At 49.7% G+C, this 14736-nt stretch overlaps 6 protein-coding genes across 6 annotated transcripts; 2 read left to right on the top strand and 4 right to left on the bottom strand.

Moving 5' to 3' along the window:
• Positions 1-342: 342 nt before the first annotated feature.
• N7487_002900 (uncharacterized protein) lies at positions 343-2861 on the bottom strand (the record flags this gene model as incomplete). Its single annotated transcript, XM_056870647.1, has 7 exons — positions 343-449; positions 522-711; positions 768-1157; positions 1206-1570; positions 1623-1734; positions 1797-2308; positions 2360-2861. The coding sequence occupies 7 exons, from the start codon at positions 2859-2861 to the stop codon at positions 343-345; spliced, it is 2178 nt and encodes a 725-aa protein (XP_056735431.1).
• Positions 2862-3762: 901 nt separating this feature from the next.
• Positions 3763-6064, bottom strand: N7487_002899 (DNA-directed DNA polymerase IV; the record flags this gene model as incomplete). Its single annotated transcript, XM_056870646.1, has 4 exons — positions 3763-4947; positions 5001-5402; positions 5448-5620; positions 5674-6064. The coding sequence occupies 4 exons, from the start codon at positions 6062-6064 to the stop codon at positions 3763-3765; spliced, it is 2151 nt and encodes a 716-aa protein (XP_056735430.1).
• A 734-nt stretch (positions 6065-6798) lies between these two features.
• N7487_002898 (mitochondrial ATPase complex subunit ATP10) lies at positions 6799-7951 on the top strand (the record flags this gene model as incomplete). The annotated part of the gene is made up of 2 exons (XM_056870645.1): positions 6799-7223; positions 7315-7951. 2 exons carry the CDS (start codon positions 6799-6801, stop codon positions 7949-7951), a joined length of 1062 nt encoding a protein of 353 aa, XP_056735429.1.
• A 317-nt stretch (positions 7952-8268) lies between these two features.
• On the bottom strand, positions 8269-9074 carry N7487_002897 (putative vesicle transport v-SNARE protein Gos1; the record flags this gene model as incomplete). The annotated part of the gene is made up of 3 exons (XM_056870644.1): positions 8269-8772; positions 8838-8951; positions 9009-9074. The coding sequence occupies 3 exons, from the start codon at positions 9072-9074 to the stop codon at positions 8269-8271; spliced, it is 684 nt and encodes a 227-aa protein (XP_056735428.1).
• Positions 9075-9308: 234 nt separating this feature from the next.
• Positions 9309-10490, top strand: N7487_002896 (60S ribosomal protein uL29). Its single transcript, XM_056870643.1, has 4 exons — positions 9309-9442; positions 9505-9644; positions 9874-10099; positions 10242-10490. The coding sequence occupies exons 1-4, from the start codon at positions 9440-9442 to the stop codon at positions 10245-10247; spliced, it is 375 nt and encodes a 124-aa protein (XP_056735427.1). The 5' UTR covers positions 9309-9439; the 3' UTR covers positions 10248-10490.
• Positions 10491-10815: 325 nt separating this feature from the next.
• On the bottom strand, positions 10816-14149 carry N7487_002895 (mediator of RNA polymerase II transcription subunit 16; the record flags this gene model as incomplete). Its single annotated transcript, XM_056870642.1, has 9 exons — positions 10816-11567; positions 11632-11763; positions 11821-12255; positions 12315-12434; positions 12495-12714; positions 12771-13234; positions 13290-13533; positions 13608-13953; positions 14007-14149. 9 exons carry the CDS (start codon positions 14147-14149, stop codon positions 10816-10818), a joined length of 2856 nt encoding a protein of 951 aa, XP_056735426.1.
• Positions 14150-14736: the final 587 nt, after the last annotated feature.

Here is a 14736-nt window from a genome sequence, read left to right as displayed (position 1 = left end):
AGAAAGATCAGAACATTCCACATCCATGGATTCCTCCGATGTTTTCTATCGCAGTTCGCTTGAAAAGAGATCCACCTGCAAATAAACTCCACAAGCAAATCAGACCCAAGACCAGCCTCAATCTAGAAGTAGATCGAGGCTTGGACTGATACCATGCATTTCGCTATCGCTTTCGTAATGGCAAGTTTCACCAGCAATTGACCGACCCTACACTGACAACGCAAAGGACGAAAAAAAAGGTGACTAGGACATTGTTTGTTGGTTCCTTTTTTTCGAGGTTTTGTGCTTTTTGACTTTTTGTGGTGATTTCGTTTTCTTTTTGTTCGTTTTTGTTGTCAGAAGCTAAGTGGCATTGTTAGGCTCGAGGAGATTGGCACTGTGGTGGCAATCCAGGGAGCGCGAGTCGGATGGGTCGAAGACAGCGTTCTTGCGCTCTTCGATGAAATAGGCTGTGCAGAACAGAATGTTAGTCTAGGAACTTCAGATATATGTAACTCATGATACAATACGATGTGACGTACGGGTCAGTTGAATCATATCAAACCAGCGGACGGCGTGTTCGTCGCTACCGTCGACTGCCTTCAGAATACCATTGTCCGGACGGAAAGTGGCCTTGGGAGGAATGTGGCGCATGCGCAAAAGCATCTCCAAGATGTCGGAGAAGCGGTCAGACTGGTTGAAGTAGTAGGGAGGACGCTTGTCAAGGGGCCACTGGATGAATTGTTAGTATGAGACGCATCATGAAAGAGTATCCAGGAACTACTTACGCGCTGAGAAAAGTTCTCGTTGTCCCATGAACGGAACAGCCAGCAGGTGCGCTCCACGCAGTTCAGGAGGATAATAGCCACAATGAAAGTATCAAACCAGCCACACTTCTGGCGCTGAAGGAGTCGACGTTCCAAATCATTGATAACAAACTTGCTCAGCTGCGAGGCACGCTTCTCCATAGCGGCGCGCAACTGACTGCAGAGAAGTCCGTATGATTCCGGGTCAGACACCTCCTCGATGGGCAGACGGCCCTCATCCGATGGCTGAGAAAGAGAGTGCAATGAGTTCGGGGGCAGAGTAGGGTTGTAGTAGGTCTTCCAGGTGAGTTCTGTGTCGACGAGAATATGAGTCGCGACCCAGAGCTCCAGCACGCGTTCCAGAAGGATATCCTGCATCTATGTTAATACACGTTTCATATTGAATATCACATAACATACCTTCTTCCCCTGGCTAAGCTCGGCAGCGAGCAGCAAAGTGGGCTTCATGAAAGGCGAGGTCTCGCGCTCGTAAAAGTAAGAAGCGTTCTTCTTGATGTACATTTCCAACTTGGCTGGGATGTCATCTGAGTCTGCGTCCAGGAGGTAGACTTCTTGCGAGGGACCAGAGAACTGGTCATCGCCAAGGGCCTGCAACTGGGGGTCAAGTGCAGATACTGAAGTGCGGTGACCCTGCAGTCCACTGAAAGTCATGAAAGAGTTGCTCTCCTCGAAGTGAGTAACTTCAATGCGACCGGAATAGTGTTCAAACTTGATTTGGTTTTTAATGCTGTTAGTGTCATGGTAGGCAAGTGTGGAGTTGAGGTCTAGAGCCCGGGTCAGTATATCTTCGAAAGGAGCAAGATACAAACAACATACTGGCATTGTAGAGCTCAAACTCATCAGAAAGGCGGGTGCGCAGGCACGGGTGCTTCCATAAACGAGCACTCTCCACGCTAGCGCAAGTTGTGCAAGGGGTATCGCCAGAGCACTATCAACATTCGTTAGTAAGATTCACTTATTTCACACATCCCCATATTCAAGAATACATACAGGTTTCTTTAGCATTCGGCAACGAAGGCATGCGCCCTTCTTCCGCACGTCTTGAACTTCACGGCGTCGCTCTGCAGTGAAACGTCCCCGCACCTTGGGCTTCATAGGCTTTGTTGAGTTACCAAACTCGTTCACAAACCCTTTTGCCTGGGTATTTGGGTTCATCGCAATAGGGCGGGGATAAGACGCCGCACGCTGGGTGGCAGCAGTCAACGAAGGATCATGTTCTTGCAAGCTGTCGAAAAGAAGTTGCTCATGTGTGGACAGCTGCTGGTTCCATTGGCCCAGCTTCATATCAGAGCTAAGGTTATCACTGTCAATGGACATTCCTTGAGGGACCATCTCGTTGGCGGAGGCTGCAATCATCGACAGTTGTGACTGGCGCGCATTAGAGGTAGATTCAGGTGACATGGACGCATCGCCAAGTGGCGGAGACATGGATGCAGGGTGCTCGCCCGTAGTGTGGCTTGGGAGGGCAGGAATACTAGGAGCGTTTGATGATTGGGGAGTTCCTGCAAATTGTTAGTGGAAGGTGTACAACAGTGAACAAAAGGAAAACATACCCTCGATATTTGCTGCACCCTCCATCTTGGAGTCAGGCCCTTGCGAGTGTCCCTGGAATCCCTCCGCTTCAAGCGCAGGGTCAACAATCACGGTCTTGCCTCCAGCCGTCACAGACTGAGTGTATCCAGGTCCGCGCTTGGTCACATCCGAGGCGCCCACCTGTCGCGAGGCTTCGGCCAACACGTTGAGGCCATCGAAATTCTGTCGGTTGGGAAATCCACCATCGGCAGACTTGCCTTTGCTTCCAGAAGGGGAATCCTTGTTCGAATCACCGTCGGTCAAGTCGGGGAGTTCGTGGAGTCGCAACAACACGCGTTGGCGGTCGCGTAGGGGGATCGCCTGGCATTTTTTCACCAGATGGTTGGTAAGACTATCAATGCGGCCCTTTGGGAATACTTCGCCGCAGGCTTTGCACGTATGTTGGTAGCGATTGCTCGCGTCTTCCAGTTTGGGACCTCGGTGGAAGAACTCGAGGATGAGTTGGTTGGGTTTGCGACCCATTGTGGGGGTGGCTGTAGACGTGTTTTTGAGAGGTTTCCACGTGTCAATTAGAGGTCTAGTGATAGTAAATAGTCAACCAGAACAATCAACGTGTCGCTCGCTCAGAATGGGGTGTGTGTCCCACCAAGCTGATGTCTGTGGACTCGGATTAGCAAACGTGGAGTGTGGGATGTGGGAGAAAAATCACGCACACAGTCACTGGGGACTGGGAGGCCCAGGCTGTGAACCTCGGATAGAAGCAATAGCCTCAGAAGAGACTCGAAACGGAACAAAAACAACAAATCTCAAGATGATTGATTCGACGATGTGCGGGCAAAACCCAGGGCAGTAGAGGGCGGTCTGGGAATCGCAAGGGGAGGAACACGCGATGGAGGCTTCACCGCACGAAAGGCGGTGATGTCTTCAAGGCGGTAGGGGAAAGGCGGTGATGAAAGAAGAAGAATGCCTCAATATCAACTTGGATATGAAACGAGGAAAAGGATGAGTTGTTATGGGATGGGGTTGAAGAAGAGGAAAGGTGAGTACTGGAGGGAGAGGAATTCTTAGTCACTTTGTGCCACTGTGACTGCCACTCCCTCTCTCTCTGAATCTCTCTCTCTCACCTTCTGTATGGAAACTCTATGTATGGGCAGTTATGCAAGCTGTATCTTTTCTTTTTTTCTTTTTTTCCCTTTTTGGAGGCCGGTAATATGTATCTACTTGGTACACAGCAATACAGATAATTAGCATACATAATATCCCTACTTGTAGAAAAACCACCAAACCAGAGATATCGTCATTCCCGTACTTATATGTCGGTGCTCCCCCACGGGGCCGAAAACCTCACTTAGCCATATTGTTTATAGCCAGTACTAACGACACTAAAAATATTGTTATCATCGCACCTCATCCTTCATGTGCATCAACAGATCCGGTGCTCAGGAGGTCGCCAGGGCACACCCAGCACCGCAAAAATCCGACGCTCATCCCGGCCCTCAACCAGCCGCCCCCCATTCAGTTTCACCTGCTGGTTCCGAAGAACATCCGCATATAGACCTTTTTGATTCAAGCACATGCCTTTCTTGCGCGCCAGCAATCTCATACTCCGGTTGAATATATCATTCCCCGTGAAGTATATCAACGCTGCCCCGATCTCCGCATCCGGAACGAACAGCAAATCAATCCGACGCCACAGAGTGGTGCCAGGTAGAGCTGATGCGCCGTGCCACTTAGATCCATCCTGATGCGACGAGATGGAAAGGCTGGCCTGAAGAAAGCCACTATTGAACAACCTGGGGACAACAAGACCGAGCATCGTGGTGCGAATTTGCTCCAGCGTGGCACCAGGTTTGGTTATTAGGCAGTCCACGTCCCCGCAGGTGAGTGCCCCGCGGCGGTAAGAGCCCCCGATGATCACCTGCATATCCCTGTCCACGGCCTGCACCGCCTTTCGCACAATCGCCCCGTGGGCTTCGACCTCCTTGCGGGGGATGCGTTGTGCGAAGTCGCTGTGACGTTCCACCCCAATACGCTGCTGCTTAGTCAATGGAGCCCTTTCCAATAAATCTTTCAGAGATATATAGCCCTGTGCGACCCATTTGGAAGCCTGGGGAAGGCCAGCACCATAGACGCCGAGAAATTCTTTGATTATCAAGTCTTCTGGGGTATGGTTCGCGTTTTCGAGACGACGAAGGCGGTTAGTCAAGACAATTTCTTCGATTTTATCAGCCAACCGCTCTCCAATACCAGGGATGGCCCGAGCCTGTGCTCGTGTAGCAATCTTGTTCGATTGCTTTCGCAAAGCATTGATGGCTTTGCGATAGGCCATAACCCGCCACTGGTCTGCCGTCTGGGTATAGTATTCCAGCATTTGCTGTAGTACCTCGATGGTTCTACTATTCGGGTTGTCAAGCTTCGTGTCCAGATCGAACTTCTGCATACAGGCGAAACCTTTGGTCCAGTCAGACTTGTCTTTGCCTTTGCTCTCTCCAGCGGGATTTTTTGGAGTCTTCCAACTTGGCTTTGACTCCTCCCCTGAGCTCGAGGTTTCGACATCGGAGGCATCGGCAGCAGATTCGTCAATCGGAAATTCAACTGGGTCCAGGGGCTGGTTATGAAGATTAGTCGTGTGAGCTTTCATTAACAAAGAAGGCGTTTTACCAGATGACTTGTGGCTTTAGCCTCATCTATTATATCATCCAGTGCATCACGCTCCCATTTTCCTCCTTTACGCGCTTCTTCGGTTGCAGTTTCAGGGGCCGATTTGGAGAACACGGCATCGGGCACACTTTCAGGCACGGTTTCTGGGTAGTCCTCTGGCGAGGGATTTGGAGTCGGTTCGCCAACTGGAGACAAATAACGTTCTGGGGACTGGTTCTTCTCCCGCCGCGATGGTTTCAATGGAAGAGAATCAGGGGAAGGCGATGTTGCGACTGCAGACTTCTCCATCTCGGCGGTCGTTGGGGTTCCATTGACACGAAAGCGGAGATGCGAGGTATCAAGAACCGAACGAAACTGGATACATTCGGATGGGTATGATTCATTGACAAGAGCAACACTTGCCTGCAACAGTTAATGCTGAATTCTGAATATCTCGAATGAACTGACCGGCAAATTTTTAAGTTTGAGGTAGCCGAGGAGATCACTTGATAGCAAGCCTTTGTCCATAATCACATGAGTGACATCGGTGGCCCAATTTCGACTCCATCGTGCACCATAATCTTGCGCTCGTTGAATGCGCAATCGTCGGAATGGAGATATATCGTTGTTTGGGAAGAAGACTGGAATTGAGAGTTCAGTGAGAGTAGGCTGTGAGAAATCTAAGAAAACTTACAGAAGATCAATCCCTTAAATATCTGCTGGTCATCTGGGATTATCTTAGCATTATTGGTCTTCCTTTTCTTTTGAGGAGGCCCTCCGCTCTTGATGTTAGGCATAGTTCCAGTCGTGCAAGGACGGTTCGTGGGAGCAGGTTTCGGCACAGTAACAGGACTGTTTCTCTTGCTTTGAAGGTCACACGAAGATATAGGGTTCGAATTTGCTCGAGGAACTGGGATAAGCTCCGAGGAAAGAGCGACTTGCTTTGGATTGGGTTTGTCAAGTTCTTTGTGTGCAAAAGTTAAGAGACTTTCCCAGCTCTCATCCTCTTCATCTTGATCATCTGAATCATCCAGCTGGTCAAGAGTCGCGAAAAAGCTCTTTTTAGTCGGAAATGGGTCTTTCATGGTACCTAGACAGGCTAGTCCGGTTTCCAACGGAGGGGCAGGTGCCTAGGTGAGGGATGGTTCATTATATAGGTGCCTGGAGTCACTGTGGGACATCCATGGATGACTCGTATAATCTTTGTTCGAGAGAAAACAAAGGGTAATGGTCCGAAACTCCCTTGGATCAATTTGGATGAACTGTGGGCGCCAGACGCCAGACGCGATTAACCGGCGCGAAATGGGCGCCAGATCATGTGATCCAGTCCAAAATGAAAGTTACAAGAACAGTCGGCCGCTTATGCGGCGTTGTGGTATCCTTTCGGTGCTCTTTTGGATGCTCTTTTAGATTTTCTTTTCGGGTGTACACGAAAGCCGTAAAAATAGCATAGTTTGTGCAAGAGACTTTGCTATGTATATAACCTTTGATGATTCACTGTTCAAGGTGCATTTGTGCTGGTGTATTTCCCCGCGGGCGACCTTATAGTTAGGAATATCTAATCTGGATTTGAGAATTGCATAAGACCTAGATATTACATACTCCATTTATATATCGACATTCTACAACATATATTCTGTTGTATATTGCTCCCAAAAAGGGTAGGACTAGCATCGACAATTATTCCCAAAGTGGAAATATCATGTCATGTGACTTTCGGTTCCCATGGAAGATCAAATGCGCGAACAAGTTCGAAAGCAATAACCTCACAACCCACCGCCGTACACACAGCCCGTTAACTGATAGACTGTCAGCCATTATGTGGAAATCCACCCTCCCCACCGTTTTGGCCGACCTCCCCCTTCTGCAGACCGGCCGCTGTCTAAGCTGCCAATTCCGCAACCCAGCAACCCTCTCGCAGCTACGGACCAAACCCTTTTCTCTGCGCCAATATTCCAGCAAAGCCGAGAAATCTGTCGACACAAAAGAGGCTGCGCCTGTGAAACGAAACATAAAAAACGAGGCACACCGCCTATCGACTGCCATCGAATTCAAACAGAACCAGCCCAAAGATGGACCTCAGCCCGGCGACGCAGACTTCGTCCCTCCGAGTCTGGACCGTCCCATTGGTAGCCCACAAGCACCATTGGAAGGACAGAATACAGGTATTGACTCGCGGTCGATGCGCCAGCGGCGTGACGACTTCACCAACTATGACCGACACATCAAGCGGCGCAAGGAATTGTACGATCTTGCCTCTTCCTCTTCCTCTCACACCCCGGGATACAGCCCAAAGATGGTAAAAATAGTGCTAATAAACAATGGAAACCCATAGGACAAAACAAGTCGCCAAGCCTTATTTCCGCGAATGGTCCAATCTTCGCTTCGCCGAGGGCAAAACCTTTGTCTCAAACCCACGGCTCTTCAAAGCAGACAGAGCCCTCTACTTCCCTAACATGTATGGCGTAACGCTTGCAACCCCGAAAGATCCTCAGAACACGACAACTCAGCTGCGCGGCAGCATCTCTGTCGTAAACTTGTTCTCAAGCATGTGGGCCGAGAGCCAAGTTGTGACGTTTACGGGACAGGAGCAGAATCCGGGACTTGCGGAGGCGATGGCCAGCGGCGGAAGACTAGTGCAGAGGATTGATATCAATCTTGAGGAGAACCGACTGAAGGCGTTTCTGGTGAAGACGTTCATGTGGCGGATGCGCCAGAAACTGCCCAAGGAGCAGCATTCGCGCTACTTCCTTGTACAGAAGGGTTTCGACCAGGCACTCAAGGAGACCATTGGCATGATGAATTCCAAGGTAGGTTATGTCTACCTGGTTGATTCCGAGTGTCGCATTCGCTGGGCGGGGAGTGGACCGGCTGATAAGTCTGAGTTGGAGGGACTTAATGCTGGTTTGCGGAAGCTTATTGAAGAGAAGAAGACTGCTCTCCGCGCGCAGGACCCGTCTCGCAAGTATTGATTGAGGCCGCAGGTGATAAGGACTACCTGGACTGGAGCCTTAGATGTGATTTTATTCCGTTCTCGGTTGAATTTGTACATATAATAGAGAATCTGTATAATAGAAAGTATGACAAATAGGCGCCTTCAAGACCCTTTCGCGAGAATTATCATCGATTCTGTCGCATCCCCCATCAAGGGGGACTCGAAACATGCCCAAACCCAAACGCCTTCGACAAGAGAAATCCACTCGCTGGAGAGCAGCAATCGACACAAGAACAACAAGACATAGCGGCGGTATAACTGACCTGCCGCCTGAGAGAGCTTCGCATCCATAGTTTATCGGAAAAACAGCAGCATCAAAAAGCAGAACCCAATGAAGCACCCGAGGATAATAGCATCCCGCCTCTTCTTGTTCCCAATCTTGCCGATGAGATAATTCATGCCAGGGACATTGCCAGCAGCACCGACAATGCGGCGATTAATGTTAGCAATTGTCTCACTCTGCACACCAAAGTTCTGATTGATGGCATACGCCTGGCTTAGCACGCCGTCAATCATGCTGTGGCTGTTCTCAACTCGGCCTCGCTCTTCGAGCATGTACTCAGCCTCGGCGGCGGCGGGGTTGGATGCGCGATATGAGCTGATATCTGAACGGACATTGGAAAGTAGGTTTGCGCGGTCGCGTGATTCAGATATGGCTGCGGTCAGACGTTGGAGCTCACGGCGGTGGTCTTGTAGTACTTCGCGGTGGCGGGAGACATTGTTCTGTTTTAGGGCGGAGGAGGTGAGGGTAGCTTCGGAGTCGAGGAGACGGGATAGTTGGGCGATGACAGACTCGCGCTGTACGGAAATTAATTAGCTGTCGGTGCCTTGTTTTTCTGTTGAATATTGGTGGATGGACGTACTCTTTCGAGAAGGTCTTTCAACTGCGATTCAAGCCGCAGCTCTTCCTCAGAGGGTGATTGTGGAGGCTTGGTAATGGAGGCAAATTGTGAATAAGTGTGGAAAAGGTTCTCGGTCTACCGGTACGTCAGTTAACATTGGTATAGAACTCCTGGTGAGATTATGGTTGGTACCTGAGTTTCAAGCGACCGTGCTTGTTGCCGGAGTTGTGTCCAGCCGGAACTAGTTGAGGATGCCATAGCAAGCAGGAAGTATATGGAAAGTTGGTATTGAGTCACTAGAGAAGTCTGGTCTGTTTAGAAGTTCTTCTCAAACCAACAAGTCAACTAGTGCAAGGGCCGAGGTGCTACCTGCTTGTCTACGTAAGTGCCAGCCCATGACGGGGTAAAATGTGCTAACCGAATACAGTAAGTTTATGCCCCAGGGCCCAGGCACCAACAAGCCAGAAACTTCAGGCACTAAATTTAGGCATTAGTGCCACCGTAATCACGTGCACCCGCTAAAGTCACAAATTCGCTTAGCCCTAGTCCCACAACCAGTCGCAAATTGACCCTCGGACATCTTCAATTCTCAACGTCGACAACCCACACAATTCAACGCCACCATGGTATGTCACGCTGTGTAAAGGCACTGGTATCAAAATGCTGATGAATCGCTCTTTTTTTGCAGTCGTCCAAGGTCAAGGCTGGTCAGCTCTGGGGCAAGAACAAGGATGAGCTCGCCACACAGCTCGAGGAGTTGAAGTTGGAGCTTAACCAGCTCCGCGTTCAGAAGATCGCTTCCGGCGCTTCCTCCAAGACTCAGAGAATGTGCGTATCCGACACCCCCGATATTTGATTTTTTGTGCGGATGGAATTTGAAGATTTGCGGGATGGGAACGATCGAACCCGGGAAACACAATATACAAGAGGAGGACTACGCCAGCATTCAACCAAACGATCGATGAGGAAGAGAGGGATTATACGATCTGGCACAAAGCGCACGATACTGGGGGTCATCAATTTTCGAGATTTGATGCTGACTGGAATTTTTTTTTAGCGGCGAGGTTCGCAAGTCGATCGCTCGTGTTCTCACTGTCATCAACGCCAACCAGCGCGCTCAGCTGCGTCTGTTCTACAAGAACAAGAAGTACCTCCCGCTCGACCTCCGCCCCAAGCTCACCCGTGAGATCCGCCGCCGTCTCACCAAGCACGAGCGTACCCAGACCACCGACAAGCTCCGCAAGCGTGCCATCCACTTCCCCCAGCGGAAGTACGCCGTTAAGGTATGACATTCTCCGACAATCCTGAGCAGGAAAAAGTGGAATAAGGGTTCATGGATGTTCATCTTTGCCCTCTCCACCAAAACCTCGCCCATCAAACGAGACGAATCAGCCGAACATAATACTAACAGTTTATTTGCTGCAGGCTTAAACGCAGAACCTGTTCGGATATGGAGTTTTGTGGGAAGACGTTGCTGGCCTTGGACATGAGCAGGACGTGACTGTGGATCCGAATGCTTGTGTAGGGGTCGGTTTTCTCTTTTTTTTACATCCAAAAAAATGGAATTTGATTATGTATCTAAATAGGATGCAAATCGACTCTTGACATGACATGATTTTAGACATTCTCCAAGCTTCCCTGCTCTTGCTTTCATGTACGACCAGCGAAGATAGCGAAGATATCACATGGATATGTATAGTCTGCCAGGACTCGATATATATTTCTACAATATACGTATCTTGAGTGGTCTGCATTTTTACATAGTCTACATGACTCAAGTACACAGCAAAAAATAATGACCGACTAAGAATATCTTGCTACGATTACCAAACAAATCTAAATCTAGATGCAAGACATCCTAATACCCCCCCCCACAAGTACGCCTAAGATTTAAAAAGAACCAACGTACCCTCACGTCCTACATCGACCAACCCCACACCACCTTGAGTCAAAACCAGATTGCAAGCCATGGTATCCAATTTCAGCATTGGCTGATATCCTAAGCCTGACTAACCCTGTTGCTACTGCCATTCGTACTCGCGGCCCTAGCGTTAAGATCCCCAGTATCCGTCTCAAGAACCCACATCCCCCCGCAAAGACAAGACCGCAACAGCCCCAGCTTAGCAATCATCTTGAATGACAGAAGCGACCGGGGCAGATTCGTATCACCAGAGACCTCACAGCATCGCGCACACCTGCGCTTCTTCAGCGGCGCCACGCGACCATTATTCCCCAACGGCAACGGCGGACGCAGCGGACACTTCTTAAGAATATCGACTTCACGCTGTTTACGGTACAACGCCGTGCGTCGATCATTCCCAAAACCAAGCCAGCTATAGTCCCCAAGGTAGATCGCCCTGCGATTGATTTCGGATTTGAGCGCGGGAACTGTCTGCCGGAGGAGGGTGGCCACGGCTGTGGTGAGGACTGGTGGGATGCGCGCATTAACCAGCAGTTCCTTTTCCGGGCCTGGTCTTTCGGCGTCGCCGAAGCCAGCGCCTTGGTAGGCATGTTTCACTGCTGAGTCGACACCTGCCAAGAACTTCTCGTAGACGTCGATCCGTACCGGTGATGATTCTAGTGTTTGGCAGATCTCTGTGTAGTAGATTCGAGAGTCACCTACGAGGGAGGCGGGGTTTGCGTTTGCGAAGCCGGCATTCACGCCGCGGAGGCCTCGGCAGATGAAGCGGAGGAAGGCGCGCGACATGCTTGAGAGGAGGATTAGAAGGGGAAGGGAGGAGGAGTTTTTCACTGTGAAGATGGTGAGACAGGGGGGAACCTTGAAGCTGGAGTTTGTTAAGGGGAGGTTCCTTACATTTCTGTGTGAATGCTTCTGGATCATGGTAGACGTCTTCGAATTCATCGGCCATGTCGAAGATTTCGTTTAGAAGAAAGTGAGAGAAGTCTAATGTCCATTTGGTGTTGCCCAATACCATGCGGAGAACATCTTTTGTTTCAATTAGCAACGGACCACGATAGTTCAGTTGGCTTTCTTTGAACTCACCTGGATCATGCGATTCAGTCTGTCCCCCTTTATTATACTGGAAGAAATATGCAAATAGAACCGAGGAATGTCTGAGTTGAAGGCTTGCCCACGGCACGGCCGATGAGAGGTTGCGGCGCTTGAGTCTCCCTTTGAAGCCCAGTCCGGCCTGTAAACTGAGACAGCGAGGTATGTAAGGATGGCTCATGAGTTTGTCCTGTTCGGCTGTGAAATTGCAATTAACCGGTAGTGCACGATACACCTCGCTGATGAATGTGGTTTGAGCCTCTTTGGCGGTCATCAGCATCTTGATAATATTATTGCGAAGGTCTTCAGAGTACTCACCAGGCGAGAGCTGCCCGAGGGCAACCACGAGTATGTCATCTGTGTTGAAATCAACTCCACAGCCTCGACTAAATGCCAATGTCAAGGCCGCGATGGCTGCGGAGAAATTGTCTAAATGTCTCGGTCAGTATTGTTATTCCATGCAGGTGACTTGATAACAAAACACATACTCTCGTCATAGAGACCCTCTGTGGATCCGAACGAATGCTCCATCACCCTCAATTGCATATGTCCGTCAAAATCCAGCGTAACGGCAACGCAAGCGTTGGGAGAGAAAGCAATGTGAAGACCTGGTCCATGTTAGTCCTAGACGTGCCTCTGAAAGCAAGATCAATCGGTCCCAGGTATACCTGATGATTCGAGTGGGTACTGGAACCCAGCCTGAGCCAGACATGTCACTGTGGTTGAATCGTCAAGGCCGTTCAAAACGGTCATTGTCCGTGTGTCGTAGCATGTTATTGAGCTGTCGTCATGACTGACAGCCAAAACCGTCCCATGCTCTACTAAATCCACCGAGACAATATACTTATCACAATACACGTCCTCCAGCCTGCGAAGTTCCATTTGGGGCTGAGAATAGGTCAGTTTCAATTTCACGCGAAAGTCCAACTCCGAGGAATTCGCACCTTCGCTTGAGCATTGCTCTTTTTTGACGTCACTTCGTCGAATTTGGGATGGAGGATCTGCGGAGCAGATTCCAAATGCCACCTGACAATCACACTCGGAGGACCTTGCTGATCTGGGTAGTCATGTATGGCATGGAGGGGCTTCGATAAGACAGCCAGGATCCAAGGGTTGGCAGTGGACCCCGCGGGGCTATCAAACTGTCCCGGCATGATCTCTAGTCGTGTCAACGAGTATACTGAGTTCAAAAATGGCAGAGACTGATCGGAGTGGTCGGGCCCGCGATTGATGTTCAATATATTGCTGGGCATGTCGACCTTACAGTGGATTAAACGGAAGGTGGGGATAGGGAATTGGCCAGGCGGTTTTCCCTGTGCCGGCTCCCATTGTGACGGGTTCCAGCTGATGTGTACTCTATAAAGACACATTTTCTGGCATGCAGAATAGGTGGAGAGAAGGATCCCAGCTATTTTAATACGTCAGTGACGGCGGGAAATGGAGCTTTGACTGAACGGCAATACCTTGTGTTGCGGTCATAGATGCATGGGTTAATAGTCGGTCGGAGTACCCTGTGTTCTTCAGTTCGGCTGGCAGCTCGGCCCATTTGCTGTCAGGATTCTGATATATCAGCTTGATCTGGCCAGCTCTGGTCACACATATCAATGCGCCTTTGTTGGCTGGGTGAAATGGCCCGACGGGGCGTCTACGGAATGGCGAGTATGCCCATCGACCATTCACCTTGGCTGCTTGGTGAAATGCGTGCACCTATATTCCCATGTTAGAGTCCTTTTACTTCTATCTTGATATATCTTGATGGATAATGGGTAGGGACAACGTACATAACGCTGGGAGTTCAGCCACATCATTCCAACGACCTGGCTACCATCATCGCCGGAGTCAAATGAGGCCTGGCGCAAGCCTGTGATGCTGTTCAGTGCAATGGAAATGGAATATATTGATATGCGACCAGAACAGTCGACAACGGCAAGTTCCGAACCGGTCTCATTCCATGATAGATGGGCCAGTTGATTGCCATTATGGGCCTCCAATACTGGAGCCAAAGATGACTCTTCCCCGAGCACCCATTTTCCATCTGATGGACGGCACTGGAGGTGGCGGACAATAACCCGGAGTCCGTCTGGGGAAATGGATGCAATACATCCCATCCGAGACCAGGCGATTTTCCTAAAAGGTTATTAGTCTTGGAATGTGGATATGGGGCATTCTTTCAAGCTTACTGGCAGCACCCTAATAGACGCATTTCATCTAGGCATTGTGCTAGACCTTTGATTGGGGAGGCGGCGGGCAAGCCTAGCTCCAAGGAGTTGGGTTCTCCAAAGAGATCATCCACATTGATACCGTCCTCCATGATCAAGGGCATAATATTTGTCGGATGACTTGTCAAGTATCTTTGATAATCAGGGAATCACTACAGCAGCATCGCTTCATAGAGTTCCCCGGGACCATTGAATATCAGATGGCTTTATTATTATTTGGTCAAGAAGGGGGGAGTAGGGGGATCCCCGAGAGCGGCGGCTAATGTTTGAGGAGATGTCACAAACAGCACCAGCGATGTCACAGTCAATGCAGGAATTCCCAACTTCAATATGAGGGGGACCATAGACCAAATCCAGATGTTTCCTATGCCGTCAGCGCCTGGACCTCCAGGGACCAGTGGATTTCCCAATGATGTTGCTTAGTCAGGACTCGTGACATCCATGGATAGATCAGGTGACGGGTAGCCCTGCCAACGACAACTGACCAATAAGAGGGATATCAGGTGACCCACCATCTAAACAGAGCGAATCAGCACGGAGCCCTTGAACTGCCAAAACATGGAAAATAGCAAAATAGCACAATAGCACAATAGCACCGGGAAAAGCCCGAAGGCAAAATAGGAAGCAAAATAGGCAAAAATATAAGAATAAGACGAAGAATACAATAGGAAGTATTCAGATGTCCCTATTA

Source organism: Penicillium crustosum, assembly GCF_028827405.1.
Source record: "Penicillium crustosum strain IBT 35664 chromosome Unknown utg000001l_segment0_segment0, whole genome shotgun sequence".
Lineage (NCBI taxonomy): Eukaryota > Fungi > Ascomycota > Eurotiomycetes > Eurotiales > Aspergillaceae > Penicillium > Penicillium crustosum.
The sequence above is the reverse complement of the archived record's forward strand: the minus strand, read 5'-3'. Positions and strand labels throughout refer to the sequence as shown.